The sequence below is a fragment of the Eublepharis macularius genome, chromosome 8 (genome assembly GCF_028583425.1).
Source record: "Eublepharis macularius isolate TG4126 chromosome 8, MPM_Emac_v1.0, whole genome shotgun sequence".
Taxonomy (NCBI): Eukaryota; Metazoa; Chordata; class Lepidosauria; order Squamata; family Eublepharidae; genus Eublepharis; species Eublepharis macularius.
This window is the reverse complement of record NC_072797.1, coordinates 130,121,709-130,146,279: the sequence shown is the minus strand read 5'-3', so window position 1 is coordinate 130,146,279 and position 24,571 is coordinate 130,121,709. Positions and strand designations below refer to the sequence as shown.

The 24,571-nt window shown below is 47.7% G+C and overlaps 1 protein-coding gene across 1 annotated transcript in view; it reads right to left on the bottom strand.

Annotated features, from left to right (window-relative positions):
- Positions 1–24,571, bottom strand: part of ENAM (enamelin) — a 75,121-nt gene that overhangs the window by 29,267 nt on the left and 21,283 nt on the right. Inside the window, exon 12 of the mRNA XM_054987618.1 lies at positions 255–325. Coding sequence (XP_054843593.1) covers positions 255–325 — 71 coding nt within the window. The remainder of the gene's footprint in view (positions 1–254; positions 326–24,571) is intronic.

Here is a 24,571-nt window from a genome sequence, read left to right as displayed (position 1 = left end):
TCATATACAGTGATGTCAGCATGTCAGGATGCTGCTTGTTGCCTCCCATTTTTCTGGTCATTTTTCTTCTGCTGCCCAGCTGAGCTTCACTTTGTATCTAGGTACCTATTACGGTTGGTTACTGCTGCTTTATTGATTGAGAAACCGGAGACAGAGAATATTGCTGTCTCAGAAGAATGCTCTTGAAAAAGCTTGTCAAAACAGGAGAATTGCTTAGCCCTGTGGAGCGATTCTCAGCGGACTTGGACCCTCACCTCCTTTTGACTTGGTTGCCCTTCCACATTCTCCCGGGGAGCTTCGCTGTCTCCAAGTGTGGAGTTTGCACCTACAAAGGAAGAAGAAGAATAGATTACGTCATATGAATAGTGTTGATACATAAAGACCTCACTAAAGTCTTTAATGTTGTATTATCAGCGCTTACGGCCGGGCGGTAGAAAAGTACTTCCTGATTACATGATATTATTGTGTATTATTATGAATTGTTGTTGTGACTGAAGATATTGATTGGACATGAACCATATATTACTAATTGAGAGTTACTTATTTATTGTTATTTATTGCACCTTGCACTTTATAATTGTGTATTTAAATATAAAAATATTGAATATTATTGTTTTTGCTTTACTTTAATACTTTTAATAGTACTTTAATAGTTGAAAAGGTTGCAAGTTCTCACTGTGGGAGATCCATGCTCTCTCTTCTTACCAGCAGGAACCAGGCGAGCCTAATGAACACGCAGTTGCCAATCTTACCTGTTATCAAGATGGCACCTTCAGAAGATTTTGCACAGGTGAGTGAAACTGTTGCAGCATAGCAGGAGAGGCTGTCCATAGCAGAAGAGGAGGTAAGTGGTGCTAAGGCCATTAAAAGCTTTGTAGGTGATAATCAGCACCTTGAGTTGAATCTGGTAAGTGATCGGCAACCAATGGAGAGGTTGCATAATATGTATGACATGCAAGGTCTACCTAGATCCTGCTAGTAAGTGGCTATAGCCAGGGCTTTTTTTCTGGGAAAATTGGTGGTGGAACTCAGTGGGTTGCCCTTGGAGAAAATGGTCACATGGCTGGTGGCTCCGCCCCCTGATCTCCAGACAGAGGGGAGTTGAGATTGCCCTCCGCGCCGCATGGTGTGGAGGGCAATCAAAACTCCCCTCTGTCTGGAGATCAGGGGGCGGGGCCACCAGCCATGTGACCATTTTCAAGAGGTTCTGGAACTCCGTTCCACCGCGTTCCTGCTGAAAAAAAGCCCTGGGTATAGCATTCTATACCAAATGGAGACTCCAGTTGACTTTAAAGGTGGAGCCATGTAGAGTTCATTACAATAGTCCAGCCTCTAAGTAACCATAGCCATGGATTCATGTGGCCAAATCAGCCCAGTTAAGTCCAGTCTGATCTAAATAAAGATGGGAAAATGCATTTTTGGCAGCTGCTATATTAGTTTCGTTCTCCGGGAATAATGCTGGATCCAGTGTAATACTGAGGCTCTTAATTGAGTCAGGGTCAGCTGGACCCCATCTACGGACGCAATCTGTTCCTGCAGGGCAAAGCGCTGGCTTTATTGTTCTGGATGACTCTGGTCAGACTTGATTCAGATACGGGCATGCAGCAAAGAAGCCCCGAGCAACTAATTAGCTTTCCTAGAGCAAATCATTTAACTCCTATACCGCAGATAAAGTTTTTGGTTTGTTACTTGGTATAGTACAAAAGTAATACAATTTATGGAGTCTCTACTTCCTTTTTAAGCTTATATTATTACTGGTACCTACTTAGTATTCTTAATAATGACTCAAATCAACAGAAAATCATACCATCCATTGTAACAAATACAAAGATCGTTAAGGAGAGCAATTACGAGTCCAAAAAGTATCTTACCCGAAGATTTAAAAAGTTACAGGTGAGGAGCCTCTTCAAAGAAGAAGCGTGCTATCAGTTTAACTTGTCATATTTATAGGGTTTCAGAACCTTTTCTAAACAGTAGCTGCTTTAGAGACTCAGATTCTTAGCTAACTATTATCTTATGATCCCATACACCAGACAAGATTATCCATGGCCGTTTCCAGATGGCTTACCTGAAGCCGCTCCATGCCGCAATGTTGTGGATCCTGCTGGGGAAAACGCGAAATATCACGTTTTCTCATGCGAGTTTTGCGCGACGTCGTACAAAACTCGCGCGAGAAAATGCGATATTTCGCTTTTTCCTCGGCAGGATCCACAACATCGCGGCATGGAGCGGCTTCAGGTAAGCCACCTGGAAACGGCCCATATTTGAAACCTCTTCTTGAAACATAAAACAATAGCCAGTTCTTGCTACTTTTTGTGTTAACAGAGTATGTAGAATTAGTGGATACAGGTTTCTCATGCATCTGAATATCTTTTGGCCCTCCACCAGTACATCTATAATATTGCTTCTATGAAGTAAGACATTCCTGCCATACTCATATCCTCCCTGCACCTGGGCCTAGGTACGTAGTATGCATTAGATAGATGGCTTCTTCTAATCTACACAATACAACTGTGTAACTCAATTGTCTGATGCCCCTCTCCAAGGCTGTTGTATTCTAGGCTTCTAGACTCCCTTTGTGGCCTGTCTAGTTGTGGGGCTGGGCTAGCCCTGTCTCTGTGTACATAGGTGTCTTGAAAAACTTTCTTGGTCATATCCAGCAGTTGCTTTCCTATAGTTCTAGCCATATCCAGGGCTTTTTTTTCAGGGGGAACGCAGGGGAATGGAGTTCCGGAACCTCTTGAAAATGGTCACATGGCTGGTGGCCCCGCCCCCTGATCTGCAGACAGAGGGGAGATGAGATTGCCCTCCGCGCCGCTCAGCGGCGCGGAGGGCACTCTCAACTCCCCTCTGTCTGGAGATCAGGGGGCGGGGCCACCAGCCATGTGACCATTTTCTCCGAGGGCAACCCACTGAGTTCCACCACCTCTTTTCCCAGAAAAAAAAGCCCTGGCCATATCCATGACACTATGGTAAAGGCAAATTAGGATACTACTTGGGATGTCGAAATTCTGTGTGACCCAAGACCTTTCTGGTCTCCACAAGTTCTTTGGATCATAAACAAGCCTCATGTAGGGAAAGAAATAAGGAAGTGGCAGCCATTAAAATGAAATTCAGAAAACATTATCCTAGTCAGCTCATAATTTTACGTGCTACTGTTATGCTCTTCAACATATGAGACAAAACAATGGAGGAGAAAGATTGGATTTGCCTGAGAGAACCAAAATGCTTGAGTCAGCCCTGTCCCATCCTGGGCATGTGGCAGTGTGCAGAGCCTACAGGAAATGGGAGGGTTATTTTTGTCTCCTCCTTCTCATGCAGTGCAAGTTACTGATGCTGGATGGGAATTAATAATCTTTCCATTTTTCCAGTCCTCTTCCATATTTCACCCTGGAGTTTGGAGATGGATCCTGCAGAGAATCCCATTGGAGGGAAGGGAGGGTGTTTTGTACCCAATGACCCCCTCCCAGGACAGACTTCTGATTCCTCTTTTATGTGGTTCCTGGGGACCCCCTGGCCACCTGGAGTAGCATTTGCTGGGGAATTGCGGACTATAGTAGGAATGGGAGCAGTTCTTTTACTGTGGTGGGAGACCTCCAGGACATTTTCCCCAGCCCTCACACTTCAGAGGTTAGCAGGTGAAAATGGGGGTGGCAGCATATAATGTCATTTCCGGCAAAAAACCAGAAGTGATGTCATGATGTTTGGTGTAATGCTCTATGAAACCATAGAGTTTTAGGTGACTCCTAGAACATCACCCCCAATGACATGACCGCATTTCAGTTTTTTTGGCTGGAAGTGCAGGTGCACCCTGGCATCCCTGCCTCCAAATCTTCCTTGTTTCTAAAGTGGAGACATTCCATGGGGAGTCCTCTATTGATTTATTCTAAATTTCTGAATTTTGTGTAGAACACACTGCAAGCATGGTTTGTTGCAGTGTTTTATTCCTAACGTTCCTTTTGTTTCTTTCTCCCACTTCTACTTTACTAAGACTTGATAAAAAGTCTTTTAAGAAAACCAGTTGATGTAATTTTATGTATAGGGCTGTGTAATCTTTTACTGATGTGCAAAAGTAGAGAAGTGCACCAGTAAAACTGTGCATAAAAACAATCTCCATGCAATCATCTGTACAATCAGATCAAGTGTGCTTTGTTTTGCAATGTGTTAGCAATGAACACTTTCAGGTTAGTAACTGACTGAAGGAGCTGTGACACACTGTACATTATACAATTCAGGATTTAATTTTAGAGATCTTCCGAGTTAAAGAAAATTAAGGAGTTGTAGAGTGCAGTGCAGAATGAATTTCTGCAATAAGAAAAGAAGGGCACCGGGAAAAGCCATCTATTCCAAATGGGAACACAGGAAATGTGAATAGATCTCCCATTTCTGATAATGGTGAAATAAGCTGGTTCCAGGTTTTGGAGAGCCCTAGGCAAAGAATGCCAAAGCCCCCCTTCTTGCTTGCCCGTCCACATGCCCCCCAACTACCTGCATATCCTTGCTCTGGCCACACCAAAGCTCTTCCTCCACCTATGCTCACAGACCTCCACACAAACAAACACTGCCCCCTGATGATGCTGAGCAGTGTATGCAGCTGGGATTGCTGCCACCATGGCAGTGTTCAGCCACAAGTGCAGTGAGGAGTGAGGCTGCTTGTACACTCCCAGGCAGGCAGGTGGCAGGACAAGTGTGCAGGTGGGAGGACAGGTGTGCAGGTGGCAGGACAAGTGTGCAGGTGGCAGGACAAGTGAGTTCAGGTGGCAGGACAAGTGTGCAGGTGGGAGGGGGTTAGGTGGCAGTGGGCCCCCCCAGAAGTCTTGGACCTTGGCAGTTACCCCACCTCAGGGTATGCTGACGCCAACCCCGTGGACGTGGTAACCTATGGTGGATGTGCACTTATTCCGATGAGAAAAGAACTGGATTCCATTGGACACTACATTAGTTCTGCCATGGAAGATTAAGTCGCTGTGAAAATACACATTACTAAGTAGCTAGGGACACTCAAGTGAACCTCATTTCACATGTTCCCCCTCCAACTTCCTGTCAGGTCCAGTATATATCTAAACTGTACTGACTCCATTTTCTAATGCTTCTAGTGTTTAAGTGTTTTCTCCCCAGGTGCACCAGTTCCCAGGCAGCATTCCCACCGGAGGAGACTGTTTTGTCTAACGCCGTTCCACCAAGCATTGGCCTTGAAGGAGAGCAGCTTCCCAGGACTGAAAGATGTTGTTTTGAGAACTGTGGGGGGAGGCTGTTCCAGATGGGTATTGTTACTCTGTATCCTATGCTTGCTCTTCATTGGTAACAATGATCATGTACCATCCTGAGTCTCCTATTCAGGACAGTGGACTATAATGGACCTTTTCTGCAATAAAGCTTCCTTTGCCAGACACTGGACTTGTTCTTGCTTCTAAAGGGAACCTTGCAGAGAGTGCCTTATCTAGCCACAGTCTGACATTTTGTTACCAATCATGTCTGAGTCGGGCCCAGCGGAATCCAAAGTTGTCCCGGACAGGGATCCTTTGTTTGATCCGTATGCGTCTCCCGACAATCAACCCGTGCAAGCCCAAGACTCCCAGGAGCTGGGAACAGCCGGGAACGGAACCGGAGCCTCCACTTCCACCCCGCCTCTCATCGAACTCAGTACTCGGGACGAGATCGAAACAAACCTCGGGGCAAGGCCGAAAGCGACCGCTCTCCCCTTGATTTCGGTACCCACCCCGTCGGAGTGGGGTGCCAGACCTCGAGAAACCAGAGGGCGTCGGGCAGGTGGACTCCATCCTCGAGCTTCGATGGAAGGGCGCCGAAGCCTAGGAACCGTCCTGGAGCTAGACAGCAGTCAACCATGGAGATATTGGAACAGGACGTTAGAGGAGGGAGATACGTCTCGCCGCGGTGCCCTGAGTTGGGACTACTCCGAACTTGTGCCGTGGAAAGAGCCAACGGAGGTCCCTGAACAAAGTTGGGAGCAGATACAAGGTCGCACCTATGCGGTGGATACCAGCATCTCGGCCGTGACGGGTATGGCCAAGGGAATTCTCGCCGCGAGATCGAGAGTCGTCCAAGGGGACCCTCCTCCTTGGGGCCCCTTTTCCCCGGTGAGTGCAACGAATGAAGGGTTCACAAGCGAACAACCGGGGCCAAGTCGAATGCAACAGTTAGAAGCTAAACTGATGGATATGGAAGAAAGTTTGGCTCATGCCATCCATTTAATTTCGGCAATGGGAGCAGGGGAAGACTGTCTCCTGAAGAGATGGCGCTACAGATAGCTACCCTCCAAAGTGTAATCTCCTACCCGGTGGAGGATGTCCAACAGCGGCCGTCACCTACCGGCGAGGGGGGCACCTATCCGGGCGAATCGGGAAAGCAACCCAAGGAACTTCCCGTACAGCAGGAAATTCCACCGAGAAGGGATGACCCGGTTGAGCCACCCGGAGAGACTCCCAACGACCCTCCTGACCAGGAAGGGGACGCGCCGCCAGACGAGACCCCCGTTGAAAGACCAACAGAAGGGGAAGGAAAGCCTAGTGAGACACCGGTGATACCCCCTCTTTCCTCTACTATAACGGTCCGACCAGACCAAGCGGGAGCAACAGTGGCTCCATCGGAGGAGGGAGCCCCTCGTCACCCGCGAGACATTGTCCCCGTCGGGCAACCTACGGGAGAAGGTCCAACAACGCCCAGAGGCCAGCCGCTACTTCCCAGATTAACAACGCCCGGAGGGGCAAGCCCGCGCGGCCTTCCACCTATTCAACCCTCGCCGCTGCGGCTCCTCTCACCTCGACCGCAGCTCATACCGGTGCAGCAGCCCCAGGACCAGCCCGTCTTACCATCCCCGACCCAACCGGGAAGACCTGCACCACTACGACCCCTCCGACCACCTCCGCAGCGGCCGACCCCCATTCAACCACGTCAACCTCCTCCACCTCGACAGCCACCGCCAACGCCTCCCGTGTTACCCGCCGGACCGAGACTGCCGCCTCCTGCTCGCCCGCCATTGCAGCCTCCGGCCCAACCAAGACCAACCCCGACAGCGCAACCCCGGCAACCTCCGCCCGCACCGCCGGTCCAACCTCCGCCTGCACCACCAGCTCAACCCCAGCCGGCACCGCCGGCTCAACCGCCGCCGGCACAGCCGGCACCGTTGCCCCGACCGAGACTCCAGTTACCTCCTCATGTGCCTCAGGGGCAAATAGGACTACCGATGGACTTTTACCCGGCGCCTGCTCCGAGACAGGAACTCCCGATGGGCTGGGTGAAGTTGGAAGCCACCTTCGATGGAGATCCCTCCAAATTGGGATTTTTCCTAGTACAAGTGGTGCAGTTTTTCAATCGATGGGGACACCTTTTCGGCAGTGAGGCCAGTCAAATCGAACATCTCGGATCTCGTTTGCAGGGCAAAGCAGCAGACTGGTATGTAGGACTATATAATGTTGGGGCCCCAGAACTAGATACTCTCCAGGGGTTGGTGGATGCTATCCGTGCCCAATATGAAGACCCCTTAGAGGAAACTAGAGCCCGAACAGAATTGCAAGCCTTGAAACAAGGCAGCATGTCAGCAAGAGACTATGTTACAAAATTCCGACAACTAGCAGCCAAGTGCCCTAGGTGTGAGGAGTCCACCAAAATTATTCTGTTCAAACAAGGCCTTAACCCGAGACTTTTGGACAGAGCCCTCATGCAAGACAATCCCCCCACGCTGTTAGGGTGGATCCAACTTGCCTGTGAAGTAGAGAATCGCATTCTGGAAGTCCGTTTGGTTGAACAACAACAACAAACGGGACAAAGAAGACCATTAACCTTACAGAGGGCAGCACGAGGAGCTAGCTACGCCACCCGTGGAGCGAGAGATGCTAGATGGCAACAAGGGCTGTGTTTGCATTGCGGACAGGCTGGTCACTTTGCAGCGCAATGCCCTTACCGGCCTGTGCAAAGACCTCCGCTCCAACTACGGCGTCCAACCCCGGCTCCGTTTCCTACACTCCAACGCCCAACTCCGGCACCTCGGGCGAATAGAGGCCGCGGCACCTCCCAAAGGCCAGCCTCAGAGAGAGGGCTGGAAGCGGAAGAAGTTATGGAATACGATCCCGCTTCCCCATCTTCAGAAGTCAATCCAGAAAGTCCCCAGTCGGGAAACGAGATGGATCTGTCGTAAAAGGGCCCAAACGACAGATCCGCCCCAAGCCCGTCCCTGCACGGAACCGGCCACCTGGGTCCATTTTATTCATGCCCGTGACTCTGATCAACCCAGAGAGAAAAATGCACATTCGGGTGCAAGCTCTAATCGACTCGGGCTGCTCGAGAGACATCATAGCCCCTGCTCTAGTTAATGGACTGGTTTTACCGACTCGGGATTTACAAAATCCAGTAATCTTTGAACAAATGGATGGTACCAACATGAATCCTGTTACAACTGAAACCATCCCGGTGATCACAGGCATGGGACAACATTGGGAGAAGAGGTCCTTTGTCATCAGCTCTACTGCCAAGTACCCGTTAATCCTAGGCAGCAAATGGCTATGTGATCACAACCCCTACATAGACTGGGCACAAGGATGCATTACCTTCAGTCACGCCAACTGTGAAAATCACCGTTGGAATCAAAACTGGGGCGAAGATCCTACTCAGAAAGAAAAGGCCCTCCTTACCCAAGAAGAAGTCAACCAAATACCCGAACCTTACTGGCCTTTTCTAAACGCTTTCTCGGAGGAGGAAGCGGACACTCTACCCCCGCATCGACGAACGGACTGTGCGGTGGAAATCTTACCAGGAGCCTCGCTGCCCAAAGGACGACTCTACCCCATGAGTCTCCATGAACGCGAAGAGCTCCGGAAATTCATCGACACCAACCTTCAACGAGGGTTCATCCGCCCAGCCTCTAGCCCCCACGCCGCTCCGGTCCTCTTCGTAAAAAAGAAGGATGGGGGACTCAGACTCTGCACGGATTTCCGAGGACTGAACGCAGTGTCCACCAACAACGCCTATCCTATACCGCTCATCCGAGACCTTCTCAACGTCGTGGCCCAAGGTAAGATCTTTACGAAATTAGATCTAAAAGATGCCTACTTCCACGTTCGTATCAAGGCAGGGGATGAGTGGAAAACCGCGTTTAATACGCCCCTCGGACAATATGAATACTTAGTTATGCCTTTTGGATTGACGGGAGCCCCGTCTGTATTCATGTCCATGATAAACGAAGTTCTACACGAATTTCTGTACAAAGGGGTGGTGGTGTACCTTGATGATGTTTTAATTTATTCGGACACCGAGGAAGAACATGTTCAAATGGTACAAAAGGTCCTAGCCACCTTGATGAGGAATAAACTGCCCATCAAATTGTCCAAATGTGAATTCCATAAAACAGAACTCACTTACCTTGGGTATTGTATCTCCCAAGAGGGTCTGAAAATGGATCCAGCCAAAATACAGGCGATCCAAGATTGGCAAACGCCCACCACCCGCAAAGAACTGCAATCCTTCCTGGGTTTTGCCAACTTTTATAGAGACTTCATAGCAAATTTCGCCCAAATCACGCTCCCCTTAACAGAACTGCTGAAAACCAAAGATAAAGGGGACCAAGCTAAGAAGCCCTCTTCCAAATTACAATGGACCCCCGATTGCCAAACGGCTTTCGACTGCCTAAAAGAGCAATTTGTAACGGAACCCATCCTCTCCCACCCCAACGAACAATCCCCCTTCATAGTACAGGTCGACGCCAGCGATACGGCGATAGGGGGGGTTTTGCTGCAGAAGGGGGAGGATGGAAAATTGCGTCCTTGTGCGTTCTTATCTAGAAAGTTTTCTGAGGCGGAAAGGAATTGGAATGTGTGGGAGAAGGAGGCCTTTGCAGTAAAAGCAGCCCTTACTAACTGGAGACATTGGCTGGAGGGGGCGCGATACCCTTTTGAGGTCTGGACAGATCATAAAAATTTGGAGGCCCTCCGGAGCCCACGCAGACTGAATGCCAAGCAATTGCGGTGGGCGGAATTCTTTTCGAAATTCAACTTCACTCTAAATTATCTCCCGGGCAAAACTAACTTTTTGGCGGACGCCCTATCGCGCATGCCCCAACATAGGAGCAAACGGGCGGAGACGGTCGACACGGTCTTCTCGCCTAAGCAACTTGGGGGCGTGGTGACTACTCGCAGCCGCGCCAAGCAGCCCCTCCCGGCCAACCAGGAGTGGAAATCGAAACTTAAAGCTGAAATAGAGAAGGAGGGGGATAGAGCTCCGCGGAGCAAACTGACCCAATCCCCACAAGGGGATTGGTTGGCCGGGGGCAAGTTGTATGTCCCAGACAGCCTCAGACTGGAAATTTTGCAGCGCTGTCATGATGCTCCCACTGCTGGACATTATGGGTATCTGAAAACTTTGCATCTCGTCCAAAGACAATTCTGGTGGCCGGGCATGCGCAAAGACATTTCCCAATACGTTAGTTCCTGTCCTGTTTGCCTCAGCGCCAAAACCAGGAAAGGGAAGCCTCCGGGTCTCCTGCAACCATTGGAAACGCCAAACAGACCCTGGGAAGTAATATCCATGGACTTTATTACTGATCTACCTATCTCAAAAGGACATAATTGTATTTTGGTGGTGGTAGACCTGTTCTCCAAACAAGCACATTTTATCCCCTGTACTGCTATACCCTCCGCGCGAAAGCTAGCGGATCTGTTTCTAAAACACATCGTAAAATTACATTCTTTTCCGTCCAAGGTGATTTCGGATCGCGGCGGACAGTTCGTTGCCAACTTCTGGCGGGAGCTTTTGAAAATGTTGAATATTGAACAAGGCATCAGTTCAAGCCACCACCCACAAACCGACGGACAATCCGAAAAAACTAACCAAATTTTAGAACAATTCCTTCGTTGCTACATTAATTTTCAACAAGATAATTGGGTGGACCTTCTCCCCCTAGCCGAATTCTCCTATAACAACAGTGTACACGCTTCAACGGGAGAGGCTCCATTCAAAATTGTGTACGGGACTCACTTCGATCCCTTCCCATTGGACGCACCCCCTCTCCATTCCTCTAAACTGCCAGATGTATCTTCATGGTGGGGGGAGGCGGCGCAGCAGTGGACTCTTATTAAGAAACACCTTGAAAAAGCCAAACTGGATTACAAAAAATACGCAGATCGCCATCGTGTGGCCGAATGGGAATTACAACCTGGAGATCATGTGTATATTTCCACAAAAAACCTAAAGCTAGCTCAAACCAGCCGCAAACTCGCTCTAAAATTCCTGGGACCTTTTCCTGTGCGCAAAATAATAAATAAAGTGACTGTTGCTGTAACTTTGCCTAAAAACCTGCGCCATGTGCATGATACGTTCCACGTCAGCCTTCTAAAGAGAGCTCCCACCGACAACAAATGGCACATCAAAGCTCCACCCATTCCAACTTTGATTGACGACCAAATACACTATGAGGTACAACAAATCTTGGACTCTAAGCTCAAGCGAAACCAGCTTTTTTACCTCATTAGGTGGAAGGACTTTGATTCTGGTTACGATGAGTGGGTGAACTCTGCACATGTTCATGCTCCTAGATTAACCAAAGCTTTTCATACTCGCTATCCATATAAGCCAGGGGGGGATCTATTTTAAGGGGGGCAGAATGTCAGGTCCAGTATATATCTAAACTGTACTGACTCCATTTTCTAATGCTTCTAGTGTTTAAGTGTTTTCTCCCCAGGTGCACCAGTTCCCAGGCAGCATTCCCACCGGAGGAGACTGTTTTGTCTAACGCCGTTCCACCAAGCATTGGCCTTGAAGGAGAGCAGCTTCCCAGGACTGAAAGATGTTGTTTTGAGAACTGTGGGGGGAGGCTGTTCCAGATGGGTATTGTTACTCTGTATCCTATGCTTGCTCTTCATTGGTAACAATGATCATGTACCATCCTGAGTCTCCTATTCAGGACAGTGGACTATAATGGACCTTTTCTGCAATAAAGCTTCCTTTGCCAGACACTGGACTTGTTCTTGCTTCTAAAGGGAACCTTGCAGAGAGTGCCTTATCTAGCCACAGTCTGACACTTCCCAGGGACTCACTTGCACAGTCACACTTCCACATGAGTGCATTCAGGCATTTGATAGCAGTTCCTCCTTGGCTGCTAAAAGTATCCCAGAACCCTTTGCTATTTAAAAAAAAATTATTGTGAGGTGCCAGTGTTTTCTATTTTTCCTTTCTGATAACGATATGGTTTGAAATTGATGCAAACCAGGGCTTTTTTTTCAGGGGGAACACGGGGGAACAGAGTTCCGGAACCTCTTGAAAATGGTCACATGGCTGGTGGCCCCGCCCCCGATCTCCAGACAGAGGGGAGTTGAGATTGCCCTCCGCGCCGGCAATCTCAACTCCCCTCTGTTTGGAGATCAGGGGGCGGGGCTACCAGCCATGTGACCATTTTATCCAAGGGCAACCCACTGAGTTCCACCACCTCTTTTCCCAGAACAAAAAGCCCTGATGCAAACTGTTGCATTACATTTCTATAAAGAAATAGCTCTGGCTATGCCTTTCTTTGCTACCCCTTTAATTAATCTTTGACAAGGAAATTCTCTGTTTACAACTGCCAAATTCCCAGTTTACCCGACTTCCCACACCCATTCATTGAAATGTAGATCTCGACACTTTCTCACACCTTAAAGAAATGCACATTGGCAAGTCAGAGGAGTCTAAACTAAAGCACTTGTTCTGCAGTGTCTATCCCTGAGAATTCTTGCTGAGAAAACAGAGCTGAGTTGGCGTTTTGCCCTTGCCCTTACTCACTTGCAGCTGTGATCACACGAAGGGAGCTGCTGAGAATGTGCCATGCATGTGCCCGAAGCAAGAGACGGCCTGCGTGTGAATTGAGGACACAAAATCTTGCACTTGAGCACCCCCAGGTACTATGTAATGTGTATTTTCACTCTCATTCAACCCTGTTCATGATGACCAAGGAAGCCGGGGATATTATCTGTTTGCAAAGGTGTAGAAGGATCTCTGCGATCAACATGACAATGATATTATCCCAGTTATCAGTTATAATTCTGTAAGGACAAAACAAACAGATAATTATGGGTTCACCCTCAAAAGCACAGCAGTGTGATTTAGCTGAGGTTAAGGTTTACAGTTTGCCTATTTATTTAAGATCTTCAGCTAAAAAGAAGGGGAAAATAAATGTCTCTAAAGAGATACTCCTCCAATTTTTTGCCCTGTATACTGAGGAAGGTCGGGCTACCTGGTGTTAATAATGCCGCCCAGCATCAGAAAACTCAGTCTCTCTTCTGTTTGCAAATCAGACAGCAAATTTAGGAGAACTGATCACCTGCTGTAATTTCTCCTGATGATAAATCTGGGGGTCAGAATCCAAAGAACCGTGAAACGCAGGGAAATTTGGGCTTGTTTTTCTCCTGAGCACTGGCCACTAATTCGGCATGGCATGGCGGACTTTTTCTGAAACTGAGGTGAGTTCCAAAAGCAGTTTGTGATCTGCTGTGGAAAGCAGCTATTCGACAAAAAATATCCCAAGGGTGCAGTTCAGCCATGGCCATATTATTCATAAGGCTGACTAGGCCGAAGCCTAGGTCAGGGCCGTATTATTCATAAGGCTGACTAGGCCGAAGCCTAGGTCAGGGCCGTATTATTCATAAGGCTGACTAGGCCGAAGCCTAGGTCAGGGCCGTATTATTCATAAGGCTGACTAGGCCGAAGCCTAGGTCAGGGCCGTATTATTCATAAGGCTGACTAGGCCGAAGCCTAGGGGCCCCACAGGGACTAGAGGCCTGTCATTTTTTTTTTGCTGAGGCACACCCCCACACAAATTACAATTAATTGATTCTCTTGTATAACCTCTATTAATAAAATAATTAACTGCTTTATTGAAGTGAAACAAATTGTCTCTTACAGTAAAACAATTATCCATAAATTATATATTTTAATAAATAATAAAACATGTATTCACTTCAAAATATTACAGTATTGAACAATTATACCCCCAAAACGTGCTTTCCTGAAGAGTTCTACTTGTGCAATAAAAATATATTTTAAAAATGTGAATAGAATTCTTCAGGAGACCCTCAAAATGGATATAGGGCCACATACTGTGGTCTAGTACCTGTTAGGGGTCAGGCTGTTAGCTGTAGTTGGGTGAAAAACTGAAGTGTTGGAGGGGGCCTGAAATACCTGAATGCCTAGGGGCCTGGCCATGGGTTAATATGGCCATGAATCCAGCAGACACACAAAACAGCATGCCAGGCTGCCCCAGAGGCATCCATAGAGGCTCCACCTGGCTAGATTGTAGGGTTGCCAGCTCCAAGTTGGGAAATTCCTGGAGATCTGGGGGGTGAAACCTGAGGAAAGTGGGGTTTGGGGAGGGAAAGGACCTTGGCATGGCATAATTCCATAGAGCCCACCCCCCAAAGTAGCCATTTTCTCCAGGTGAACTGATCTCTGTGGCCTGGAGACCAGTTGTAATTCCGGGAGATCTCCAGCCACTACCTGGAGGCTGGCAACCCTACTAGACTGCCATTGTGCTGTTGGGTCCACGGCATCATAGCCAGGCCACAGGTTCCAAGGCAGAGCTTTCCAAGCTTCTTCCTTTCAAGTTCCTTCTTCCCAGGGTTTTTTGCACAGCTCTATTCCTTCTTATTTATTTTTTATTTTGTATTATTTTTTAAAAAGGGGATTTATATACTGCCTTTCCAGAGTTCTGCTCATGATGGCTTACAAGTAAAATTCAATATCATAAAAACATAAGAACATTTCGATCTAAAAGCAAAATAAGCCATTACAAATAAGCCAAGGGGCATCAAAGCAACATAAAAGAACCACTGGGCATCTTTAAAAATCCATAAAACAGACCTCAGACCAGAAGTAAATATGGTTGTCAACTCCACTGTGGGAAATTCCTGGAGATTGAGGGGGGTGCTTGAGGGGGGTGGAGTTTGGGGAATGGAGGGAGCACAGTGCCGAGTGATGTCATGTAGTCTGTCCTCCAAAGCTGCCATTTCTTGCAGGGGATCTGATCTCTGTAGCCTGGAGATCAGCTATAATTCCTGGAGAACTTCAGGCCCCAAATGAAGGTTGGCAACTCTAGAAGCACACCATAAAACAGCTAAGATCATAAAATCCCTTAGTTAAGATGAGTAAAAACAAACATTCTGACCTTGCAGCTAAAAACCTGTGTTGTATGTGGCAGGTAAGCCTCAAGGGGACAGGCATTCCAAAGGTGAGCAGCCACTACTAGAGAGGGGCATGAATTGAATTATGACCCAAAAACCGCGCAAAACAGGCTGGTTTGTGGTTCACGAACCAGTGGCTCGTCGAAGCTTGTTTCCACAAACTTCCATGAACTGGTCTACTGGTTCGTTTGGGTCATAAAGGGGCAGTTTAAAGGGCCATTTCCCCAGGGAAATGGAGAACTGCCCAAACTCCAGGGGATCCCCCCGCCCTGCCGCCTGCCAGCTGATAGTTTAAAGGGACCTGCCGCTTGCAAGGCAGGAAAGAGCCGTTTAAACTGTCAAACGCCCCTTTCCCTGCCGCTGCTAAGCAGCCGGAAAGGGACATTTAAACCCCATGAACTGGTTTGTAAACTTTCCCCAGTTCGCAGGGGTTTGTGGTAGGGGTGTGCAGGGCCAGGTCGCTTTGAGTTAAACGCGAAACGGGGAAAAATTGGGAATACCATAATTCCGAAGCGGCTTGCCGCTTTGGAATTATGGTATTTTACTCACTTTGATATGCTCCGTAAATATTCGGAGGTCTTCCCTCCACGGCAGCGCCTTCTGGTGGCGCACCAGAGTCGTCTAGAACTTAGCCTTTTATATAGTAGGATACCATCAGTTATTAATGCTCAGGTCTCACATGATGAGATATGATTGAGTTTCAAGTTCAGGCACCCAATCTCCAGCAAATATTCAGAGAACAGCAAGAGAACATTCACCATCAACAATCACAAGAGAGAGAATTATGGCGAGCCAACCTGTTTGGGTTGTATCTTGAATGAATCTGAGCATCTGCCAGTCTGACGATTGCTAGCCCAAGCAATTGTATCCTAAGCATAGAAAATTCTTGTGCTGATCTTACAGAACAAGAGGCATGGGTTTAATGGGATGATTGTAGCATGTACCGGAGGCAGACACTGTTCTTCAGGCTTATCATTATCATTGCTTACTTAGGTAAAACAAAATCCTTACATAAACAAGCCCACCCGTTTCTCCCTTGAGCGTGTTGCAAAAATCTTTGCATACAATGCATTTCCATGGCATAAAGCTCCCTCTTGCTTGTTGCGCCTGAGTATGAAATTATCCACCTCAAAGCAAAGGAAAGCAGAAACGTGCTGATCAGTAATGAAAGATGAAAGGAGAAAACTGGATGCATCAGCAGGAGTCATGTAAACATCGTATGTCGTGATTATTCCTTTCAGGCTCTGCAGATTTCTGGCTGCATTACCACTGTCTGAGTTCTACTATTCTGTTTTCTTTGTCTCCGTCCTTTCAAAATACATTTTCTACAAAACATAAGGCATATTTTCACAAAAGTAAACCTGCGTCGTATGTTGTTTGCAAGGATTTAGAGGACTGGCTAAATAATCACTGTTGTGTGCTGTCTAGCATTTGATAAAGGGGGTGGACGTACATGGGGAGAAACATACAATTCACATGGAATTCTGATTGTGGTGTTTTTGGAATCCAGACCAAGTCACGGGATAGAAATATTCTATTGACAAATCCGGTATTGTTCAGTCTACAGTTTTGGAGAACGCTTCTGGTTGCTTGGAAGCTTAGCAAGGGATACTTGGTGCGAAGATCAGTGGCGGCTGGCTGGAGTGGATTGGGATGTTAAAACGTCTTTGGGAGTGCCACAGATGCCATTTGACTCTGGTTGCTGATGGCCCACCAGAACCTGTCTTGATAGGTTAGAGGACCTGTCTGCCCCTGACAGCAGGCAGGCTTCATTGACAGACAGCTGTCCCAGCGCTACTGATATTTCCCTGCAATGTAAAGGTGAGAGGAACATTGACTATAAAAATGATTCCCAGTGTGCTGCCCCACGGGCACTATGGCACCAACCCACCAAAGGATTTATTGAGACCCATGTTCCTTCTTTCCCACCTTTCCCCCAAAGCCAAGTGTCGTGGTCACTCTACATGTTACTTCTTTTATGAGTTCTCCATGTAACCAAACTGTGTTCCATGCAGACACAAACGTCTGCTTGGGGATTGGTTTCTCTTTAAAAAAGAGAATGCAAATGGGCTCAGAAAGCTGCTGCCTGGGGAGGAGAGTTTTCCCCTTTCTGCTGCTGCACAGGAACAAAATACCTCTATGCAGAGCAGGAGGAATGGGGAAATGTCTCCCCTCCACAATGTTTTTGCATGGGGAAAAAAGCTTGGGAGAACGGCAGGAGCTCTCCCTCCCCTGGTGGCAGCTTTCTGAGCCCATCCGGATGCTCATTTTTTAATAGAAGCCAATCCCCAAGGTAAGAGCTCCGTGGCACAGAGTGATAAGCAGCAGGTCTGCAGCCCAAGCTCTGCTCAGAAGTCACAACCTGAGTTCGATCCTGGCGGAAACTGGGTTCAAGTAGCCGGCTCAGAGTTGACTCAGCCTTCCATCCTTCCGAGGTCGGTAAAATGAGTACCCAATTTCCTGGGGGTGAGGTGTAGATGACTGGGGAAGGCAATGGCAAACCACCCCATAAAAGGTCTGCCAAGAAAACATCATGATGCAATGTCCCCCCATGGGTCTGTATTGACTCAGTGCTTGCACACCTTTAGCTTTTACCAATCCCCAAGGTATGTCTGTCTGCGAGGAGCGTGGGTTGGTTCCATGAAGAACTCACAAAAGAAGTAATGTGTAGAGTGATGGTCATTCTAGCTTTCTTCTTCCTCACTGAGGTGCTTCGAAAGAGCCTAGAGGTATTACCTTTGTACCAGTAAACTGGACATGCAGATTTTTAAAGAGGATCCCTGCAGCCCCACAGCAGCTGTAGGGAATAGCTGTTATAAAATAAAGGGTCCAGTAGCACCTTTAAGACTAACCAACTTTATTGTAGCATAAGCTTTCGGGAACCACAGCTCTCTTCATCAGATGCAAGTGATGTCTGTTTGTACCTGTGCTAGTTTCTTCATGAGGTTGATGGATTTCCTCTCCATTCAGCTGAATACGGTGCTTTCCATGGTCATACATCCAGAGGAGTTAGCTGTGTTGGTCTGTAGTTGCAAAATAATAAAGAGTCCAGTAGCACCTTTAAGATTAACCAACTTTAAGTAGCATAAGCTTTCGGGAGCCACAGCTCTTTTCGTCAGATGCAGACTGCTGACCTCTCACCAGGCACGGATGAGATCCAAACATGCATCTAACGAAGAGAGCTGTGGTTCTTGAAAGCTTATGCTACAATAAAGTTGGTTAGTCTTAAAGGTGCTACTAGACTTTACTATTTTGCGACTACAGACTAACACAGCTAACTCCTCTGGATCTATAAAATAAAGGAGCACAAATGGCATCAGAATGCCATTGGGAGAGGAAGCAGGGCTCCTGCCTTCCCCCAAGCTGTTACTTTCAGTGAAATCCTATGTAGAGTTATGCCAATCTAAGCCCATTAACTTCAACCAACTTAGTGTCAGGGCTTGCTGCAGCTGCCACTGGGCGTGGCACTGGGCAGTCTGCCCCTGACATCACAGGGGGGCCAGGGATTCCGCAGGACCCTGCTCTGTGGAAGGAGGGGCAGTATACCTCACCCCAACTCCCTCTCAATCCACTCGCTGGCCTGCTCAACCTGGCCTGCTTACCCCCTGCCTCTTCCACCATCTCTTCCTCCCAAGACTCTCCTTCAAGCCTCCACTCTCCTTCTTGCCTTTTCCTTGGCTTCTCTCCAATCTCACTCTGCTCCATCACTCCTACTCAAACCCACCACCGCAGAGCTCTTCCCAGCCACCCTTTATAGGGTTTCCTTTCTCCACCCCGCCCTCCTTCCAGGCTTGTTCCCTCCCCTGACTGGGCCCAGCTGTGCATTCCTCCAGGTGTTTCCCTCCAACCACTAATCCCTCATGGGCTCTTTTGCCTTGCTGGCAGGGTGGGGTTGAGTGCAAGCCAACCCCAGCTGAGGGCTCCTTGACCTTGCTCACGAGGAGCTGCCCCAGCCAGCCTCTGAGCTACTGAGCTTGCCTGGCCTTGCTCATGAGGAGCTGCCTTAGCCAGCTTCTGTGCTGCCTGCTCAGCAATGCTGGGCAGGGCTACCCATCTCCTCCCCCAGAATGCCTGTGGCAGCCCACCCTGGAGAGGCTTGGCTTCTAACAACTCTTGAGCCAGGCTGCTGTCTTCTAGCCATGGTGTGGCTCTGGGCTGCAGCGGTGGCTTCCTCTCCCTGCCAGGTAAGGGCTCTGCTTGGGCTGCTGCTGCTGCTGGACCCACCTTCCCCGTGCTGTGGCCCTTTCCCTCTGGCCTGCTTAGCCCCCTCTCTTCCCCCTGGAAGGTGGGGCTGGCTGGTCTCTCCTTGCTCCCTCCACCCCTCTGAGGTCCTGGCCTTTTGCCCCCTCCCCCTGGGGTAGGTAGGTTCTGGCCCTGGTTGCCGGCTTGGGGGGTGGAGTTGCTGCCACCCTTTTGTCCCCTGCTGTTCCCTCTTGTCAAGTCTGGGGGCTGGGGCTCAGACCCCGGACACTTAGACTGGAGTAACTCTGAAAAGGATAATCAAAAAGAGTCCAGTAGCACCTTTATGACTAACCAACTTTATTGTAGCATAAGCTTTCGAGAATCACAGTTCTCTTTGTCAGATGCATGCAAGACGAAGAGAGCTGTGGTTCTTGAAAGCTTATGCTACAATAAAGTTGGTTAGTCTTAAAGGTGCTACTGGACTCTTTTTGATTTTGCTGCTACAGACTAACACGGCTAACTCCTCTGGATCTGAATAGGATTGCACTGTTTGTGTCACAATAGCATGGGGGGAGTCCCCCCCATTTCTACTTCTCAATGTACACAGAATACTCCATGTGAGCAGCAAAAAAGAGACACCGTCCCCCTGCACAGTATTTTGGAAAACAGCTTAAGAGGGGAGGCAGGACCCTTCCTCCCCCTTTGGTGGCCTTCTGAGGCCATTTAGGCTCTCCTTTATTTTTTAACAGCCATTCCCCACAGCTACTGTGTGGCTGCAGGGAACCTGAGTTGGGTCCGGAGAACCTGGACGCAACTCTTTAAAAACCTGCACGTCTAGTTTTACCCTAAATCACGGGAGGATGCTTGGCTTGCGACGTCTGCCCAGCCTCCTTGGTAGCTATATTGTTGTAGTGTCTATTCCCCCTTCTCAAAACAATGGGACTGAGGGCCTTGGACTGTCAATACCTTTTGTGAGCAGAGTGTGTACCCTAGAATACATTTCAGAATCATCTACAATGTGTAAGTTTTCAACGGCACATACTCAGGAATTCATTGACAGTGTAGAAAATGTTCTCTCCCTGAAAATAGATGTTCCAAAGACTAAGCGGTTTATCTTTTCACGAGAATTATACTGCTAGAAGCAGGGCTTTTTTTCAGCTGGAAGGCGGTGGAATGGAGTTCTAGAACCTCTTGAAAGTGGTCACATGGCTGGTGGCCCCGCCCCCTGCTCTCCAGACAGAGGGGAGTTTAGATTGCCCTCAGCTGAGCAGCGCGGAGGGCAATCTCAACTCTCCTCTGTCTGGAGATCAGGGGGCGGGGCCACCAGCCATGTGACCATTTTCTCCAAGGGCAACCCACTGAGTTCCACCACCTCTTTTCCCAGAAAAAAAGCCCTGGCTAGAAGTGTTCTCTTACTCTGACCACATGACCTCTCCTTATCTCAAGCTGTTTTTGTGGGTGTACTAGTATACTTCATGGTACTCCATTCTATTGTGTGCAAGGGAAATGTGTTCATACCACGTATTAACTTCTTCTGGAAAACTCAGTGTGTACCTTATATAATCAATTCATAAGAAATAGTTTTTTTTAATTTTTATATGAAATGTTTTATTGAAAATTTTAAATACATTTTATACAAATATTGTTTATTTTATTGTTTTTATTGTAATTTGTTGCAAGGTAATTTAAATGACTGATATGGGGTCTTTTGTTGTGTTGCTTGGATAGTAGTTGCCATTTTTTATTCTTTCTGTGATTTTGTATATTTTTGTATAATAAATTTTGTGTGTAATAAAACATTAAAAAATAAAAGCAAAAAGCACATAGCTATAAGAAAAAAGAAAAACAGGAATGAATTCCAATTTCTCTGCAAAAGATACATAAATATTATATATTATTATACACTACAAAATTACCACGAGTATTTTACTAATCTTCAGAAGCATAAACCATCTATTCATTTCTTTCTGTTTCCCACAAAATTTCTATAAGGGATTTCTAAGTAACAATAAATTTATCCAATTTCTTTTCCCTGATCAAAGTTGTAAGTTTTGCTATCTCAGCAAACTCCAAGATTTTCACCAACCATTCCTCTGTTGTAGGTAATTTTTGAGAATATATCAGTCTCACTGCTGTTGTCATATACAAAAACAATATTCCCTGAGTAGCTTCTTGCTGTTTATCCATTAATCCCAATCAAAAAGGCCTCCATAAAAAATAGTTCTGAACCCAGCTTGACCAGGCCATCAGATCCCTGCAGGCCAGGTTCAAGTGATTATCAAGCGGGAGTGAGTTTAGCGGCAAGGATACAAGTGACCAGAAAAAGAACGCCGGTTTACTATGGGTCAGTAATGACTTGGTGCTTGCACAGACCACCTTTACCTTTTACCTGCTATCGCATACTTAACAGCACATTACTCTGTAGAAATTAACAGGCAAAGCTTTTTTTAAAAAAATAATTTTTTATTAAAACTGTAAAACACAACTATAAACAGTTAAACAATAAGCACACAAAATTTAAAAACATGCAACAGGCGAAGCGTTTCATGCCATGGATATGAATATTGTCACTTCCTAATGTTTGTACATCAAGTTCTTATTAAAGGCACAACAGTTTCTGGTTGGAAAAATGAGTAATTCTAGCATTTCTCTCCCATGCCGTGCATTTGAGAACCGTACGATGTAAGAAGTGGTGGGGAGCTGGATGGCCACTCAATTCATACAATTCTTTTTTCATGCAGTCAGTTCACACATTCAGCAGTGACCCAACAAATGTGGAACTCATCAAGTGAAATCTTATGCATGTATGTGTGATTGGAGTTGAGGACGGGAGGAAGAGAAGAGAGAATCCCTTGCCTCTAAAGAGAGGAGGATCACTGGAGTGAAGATCAGACAGCCCCAGCTCTTAAGCGGCAGTTTTGTGTAGTGGTTAAGAATGGCGGGACTCTAATCTGGAAAACCAGGTTTGATTCCCCATTCCTCCGCTTGAAGCCAGCTGGGTGACCTGGGGTCAGTCACAGCTCTCTCAGAGCACTCTCAGCCCCACCCACCTCACAGGGTGATTGTCATGAGGATCATAAAACACACTTTGTAAACCATGTTAAGTTGTCCTGAAGGGCAGTATATAAATTGATTGATTGATTGTTGTTGTTGTTGTTATAAAATGGCCTTTGGCTCACAGCAGGGTTTTCGGCACAATTTCCCCCCTGTCATTTCTGGCCCTGTACTGCTTCAATTTATCCCCTGATTTCCACATACATTTTTTGCCCTTGGTTTTCACTTTGGTCCCCTTGTTTTACCCCAATCTTTTTCTGGAAGCCAATTTTGACTTGATTATTTCCCCTGTGTGCAAGGTCTCTTTTCATTTTGTTTGTCCCACCCACCTCCACCCACTTTTTGACTATTGGACATTCATCATCATTGAACCTCTCGCCCATCTTCCTTTCTCCTCTTCCTGGTTTTGTTTTTTTATCTAGTCCCTCTTTATTGTATCCCTTGCAGAGACAAAGGAAAAAAGCCATAATCCTGTCATCGATGGAACAGGCTAGAGAGTATATATATATTGAAATGAAAGCTGGGAATGCAGAGACTCTGCTGCATGTATTGTTACAACAGGAGGTGAATATATCACTATGAAAATGATGATTTTTTTTAAAAAAAAGATTCCAAAAGCCCTGAGGGTCTGGGGTTGGGGGGGATTTCTGGCCCAACACCCACAGTGTGAAAAGAACGGAGCCACCGCTGCTCCAGCCTCCATCCCAGCAGAGGCTTCTTTGGCTGGCTGCTGCGAGCCTCCATCTCCAAGCTCTGGGTCAGCCCAGGTGGAGCTCTCCAGCTTGGACTTATGTATGGTTGGTGGAGCTGCCTCTCTTTTAGGCTTCCCCATACACAGGGCCAGAGGCAGAGTTTCCGGCACCTGAGGCCAGGGGGGCAGCTTCAGGACTGCTCCTGCCCCTTTGCGTGCATGCACACAGAGAGCACGCGTGCACCTGGACTATGGGGAGGCAGGCGGCTGGGTGGGAGGGCTGAGAAGCTGCCACCCAGCCAGGCACAGAGGGTGGCTGGGGAGGCGCACGTGTGTCCTCCCAGCCCTCCTGCTCCATTGCTCCACGCGCCACCCTGGACACCTGCCATGCCTGGCTCATGGCTGCTGCTCCCAGCTGGGGGTGCGTGTTGGAGGCAGCAGCAGTGCGGGACAGCTGGGTGGCTGCAGTAGCTGTGAGCCAGGCGTAGCAGGCGGCCAGGTTGGCATGCGGGCAGCTTCCCATCCTTCCCGGTCAGCCATCTGCAAGCTGCTGCCGCCAGCTCCGCGGCGTGCCCCCTGCCCCTGGTGCCCCCTCCAGCGCTTCGGTGCTGGAGGCAATCGTGGGGGTTGCCTCAATGGAGGCACCAGCCCTGCCCATACAGCCGTAGAGATGTTCACTTGCCATAATTCACTGGTAACATTATTAAGCATGAGCAAGTATGGTGAAGCATGCTTAGCAGCAGCAACTTAAGCCTTTTTGTTTCCAAAGTGGGAATTGCATTTCACTAGGCTAGTGATCCCTAACTTGGTGACCATAGACAGCGGACACTTGCCAGTATAGTTCTTGGCACTCACTTGTTTCTTATCCAAAGCATCCCTTCTTCCAAGAAAAAAGCCATTTCTGGCATTCCTCTGTTTCATTGGAGTAGGACGTGCTTCAGAAGAGCCCGGGAGCATCTCTTTTGTGTCTACAAGGAGCACCCATTTGAAAACAGCCACCTGCACCTGTTCTGATGGCTCCCAGCTGGTAAGCCAGGGTGTACTTGACAAGGGTACTTGACCTTGTTAACCTGTGCTATAGGACCACTGATGCTATCTATCTCGGGACAGTGCAGAATTAACTGAATCCCATATGGAAGATATAAGTCCTTAAGAGGGTGATATGGAGGGACCATCAACACTAGATGAATATAGGAGGAGTCTGTTCCTCACCAAACACCTGCCTGCGTGCATTTTTGCAGAACGTAAGTTGAGATAATACCTTGACCTGGATAGCCCAGCTGAGCCTGATCTCGGCAGATCTCAGAAGCTAAGTAGGGTTGACCTTGGTTATTAAATGGATGGGAGACCTCCAATGAAGACCATTGGAGCGGCAGGCAACAGCAAATCACCTCTGTTAGTCTCTTGCCATGAAAACCCCACGAGGGGTTGCCATAAGTCAGCTATGACTTGAGTGCACTCTCTACTGCTAAGGTAAGATAATAGCTTA